The sequence below is a fragment of the Ascidiella aspersa genome, chromosome 8 (assembly GCF_963924565.1).
Source record: "Ascidiella aspersa chromosome 8, kaAscAspe10.2, whole genome shotgun sequence".
Lineage (NCBI taxonomy): Eukaryota > Metazoa > Chordata > Ascidiacea > Phlebobranchia > Ascidiidae > Ascidiella > Ascidiella aspersa.
Window position 1 is genome coordinate 6,791,559 of NC_139454.1, and position 3,197 is coordinate 6,794,755.

The 3,197-nt window shown below is 44.1% G+C and overlaps 1 protein-coding gene across 1 annotated transcript; it reads left to right on the forward strand.

The window, feature by feature from the left end:
- The first annotated feature begins 284 nt into the window (after positions 1-284).
- LOC146135566 (glutathione-specific gamma-glutamylcyclotransferase 1-like) lies at positions 285-2,785 on the forward strand. Its single transcript, XM_083395414.1, has 2 exons — positions 285-902; positions 1,980-2,785. The coding sequence occupies exons 1-2, from the start codon at positions 456-458 to the stop codon at positions 2,577-2,579; spliced, it is 1,047 nt and encodes a 348-aa protein (XP_083251540.1). The 5' UTR covers positions 285-455; the 3' UTR covers positions 2,580-2,785.
- Positions 2,786-3,197: the final 412 nt, after the last annotated feature.

A 3,197-nucleotide genomic window follows, 5' to 3' on the forward strand; every position in this document is an offset into this window, starting at 1 on the left:
AAGTTAAAACATAATATTTATTTTTATTAAGCATACTGCTTTATAAACTTGCATTTCCATTTGATAATGAGAGTAACGTCATAAATAACACATTTAAACAATTTTTTATGATAGATAGTGGCAGCCAAACGTTTACCAAAATACAATAAAAAATTTGTGACACGCCCGCATGAGACCAGCCCAACCAGCTTTTGTGATCAGCTGATTTCGGATTGAGTCAGCTGGCTGCGACGCGCAGGCTATAAGCGATCGATCGGCTACATAGGCTCATTCATTACGCCAAGCGCGCAGCTGAGAGCACTCAATAGAAAAGTATAACTGGAAAGAAAGGAGGCTTAAAAACGGTTTAGCTGCTGCTACAGAAAACGAAAACAATACAGTTGCTGAGCTTAACGCATAGGTTCACTGAAATCACTCAATTGTGATTATTTTGGTACGGAAAGTAAAGTCTATAGATGAGAAGCGAAAACTCTATATTCGGAAGACCAGCAAAAAGCACGACGGCGCCGAAACAGAACATCGCAAGTCCGTATCTGGATCGATTCTACAAGGTCGATACAGCACTAGCAACAATGGCGCCGGCTGTCAACGACAATGAGCGCAACGGCCCAGAAAAAGCGCAACAACAACAACAGAAGCAGTCCGAGCAGCAGACAACGAACTGCCAGCGAGTGGGCTCCATGAACTGGCTGTTTACGGACAAAGAGATCTGGAATCGCGTTATAGGGAAGGCCATAGCCAGTACGGACGACGGTGATTCCCCGCAACTTGCTGTGTTCGGCTACGGGTCGCTCATCTGGAATCCCAGCTTCGAGTTCGAACGTCGCGACGTCGGTTGCGTGGCTGGTTACGTCAGACGCTTCTGGCAGGGCAACGTCACACACCGGGGAAAGCCTGGATCGGTAAGTTGGAGTCTTGTTTTGTTTTTTTGGCGCAATCGAAATTCTATATGTAAGCCTTTGCTGTGCTGCTATTTATGTCCGCGCGAAATAGAGACTTCCAGACACGACATGTGACCAAATTTGATTCCAAGACACGTCATGCGATCAAAATTGATTTTGTGACACGAAATGTTAATTATTTTACTTATGGCCACAGTATGCGATTATGTTTTATAACCAGATGCGTCGGGTTGAAGTATTTCGTTCGTGAAATCAGAGCTCAATAAAGTTCAGCCAGGGATTTTAAGCTACATCACTAGTTTGACGAAATTTGACGAAAGAGTAAAAGTACATTTCGACTTTCTGCAAGGATTCTTTAAAGCAATATTGTTTAGTAACTTACAAATATTAAAAATCGATTTCCACGTAAATAGTCGACTCTATGACTTATGGTTGTAAAACTGACAAAAACTTAAAAAACAAAAACGAATAGGCGTTTCGCTAAACTTTATTAACAACGTTTGGTTACTCGGCACACGTATTATCACAAGTAGTTTTGTCCCAAAAATATCGGAGAAAAACGAGACAAAACAGCAGTATCTTTGTCTCCTGTAATACACGATTGCGTTCAGTTCAAAATACACAGGAACTGTAAAGGGGGCGTATCTTCTCGCGTCGTGTAATTTCGACACGTCACTTTTCGTGCGATGTACTCGTAATGGACTATGGAAATGGTTATGAAAATCATAATTCGGTCAAAGTGCGTGACACACTAGCAATATTGACAAATTGAGCCCGCAGCCTTGAACCAAAGGTCAAATTATATATTGCCTTTTTTGATGTTCGCAATTCACGCTCTCCAGCCATGCCAGGATTACAGGTCTATATTATTATTTGTTTTCTTGCAAAATCAAACCCTTAATTTTCAGGCAAACTTTCGGCATGCAAAGTTAAAATGAAAAGAAATATTTTGGGTAACGAGGCTGAATGCCAATGCTACAAAGCTAACTCTTTTGTTTATTATTCTCACATAGGTTTGTTATTTCCAAGGATTGCATTTGTTAAATGTAATTATAATAAAGCTGTTTTTCGTTGCAGCCGGGAAGGGTGGCGACTCTGATCGAAGAAGAGAACGGCGAAACGTGGGGCGTGGCATATCACCTAAAGGGGGAGGGGCAGATCAAGCGCGCCATCCGGCACCTTTTCACGCGCGAGATCGCGCTCGGAGGCTACGCTATCGAGCTCCTCGACTTTCGATCGCAGGGGGAGCCGAGTTCTGGCGAAGCAACCAAAGTTATCACTTTTGTGGCGACCCCCGACAACCGCCATTACCTTGGCCCAGCGCCGCTCGAAAGTGAAGCCCGGACTATTGGTACAGCGCGCGGTGCTAGCGGCCACAACCTAGAGTATGTATTTAAGCTGGTGGACGCTCTGCGCAACGAGGCACCGCACGGCGTTGACAGTTACCTTGGCTCACTGGAAGCTGCCTGCCACCGCTATCTGGGCTGTGTGCTGGCTCAAAGGCACCACGCCCTTTGCTGTAGGCGCCACGCCTTCGCCAGCAATTGCTGCGCCTGCCTTGAGTCAGCGCCAGGCGACGACGACAGCTACGTCGTGTACTGCCTGGAGTCCCGCCTCTGCAAGATCAGAGAACACTTGGACGATTTTAAGGCGACCGCTACTTCAGCGCCACAGTAACCTGCCTTGCCTACCTGCTGCTGCTGATGTTTGCTTTCTTGTTTTGACTCTTTGCGACGGTACATGATTAAAATAATATTTATTTTTGTCTCGCTGTTTTTGCTTTAAGCTGTCGGCGAGCTTGCCACGTCCTCGTTTCGTTATTTTTTCGTTTCTTTTTTGTATTTTTTTATGAAATAAAAGATTTACCGGCTGTGGCCGCGATTGTCAAAGCAGTCCAAAATGTAGCAGCTTTACCGGTTGTTAAATGGCGACGGCTAGAATTATATCTCAATGGAGAATGAACCTTGATATCATATTATAAAGCCCATTAACAATTAAATTGTGATTTCTGACCAGTGGTTCCCAGTCCAAATCTATTTGTTCTCTCAAACTCCCCCAAATCAGAATCACATTCAAAAAGGGTCCAAACCTACATGGTCATTTCGAAATCCAGTTTGACACAATAGAACATTTTTAACCTTGTGCAAAAGGGGGTGTTTTGACTTGGCCGTGTCCCTTGTTCAACAATCAGCCGTGTGATTTAGCTCTATTGTCAGAAAAAATACGCCACGTTGGCCAAATGCAGCAAAGACAAAGCGATACACAAGCGTTATTTCTTGTTAAATTAACAACACA

What these genes read in the sequence shown, in the direction of transcription:
- LOC146135566 (XM_083395414.1), top strand. Translation starts at nt 456, where the DNA reads ATGAGAAGCGAAAACTCTATATTCGGAAGACCAGCAAAAAGCACGACG. An exon ending in ACCGGGGAAAGCCTGGATCG is followed by an intron (nt 903 to 1,979) that starts GTAAGTTGGAGT and finishes TTTTCGTTGCAG; the next exon opens with CCGGGAAGGGTGGCGACTCT.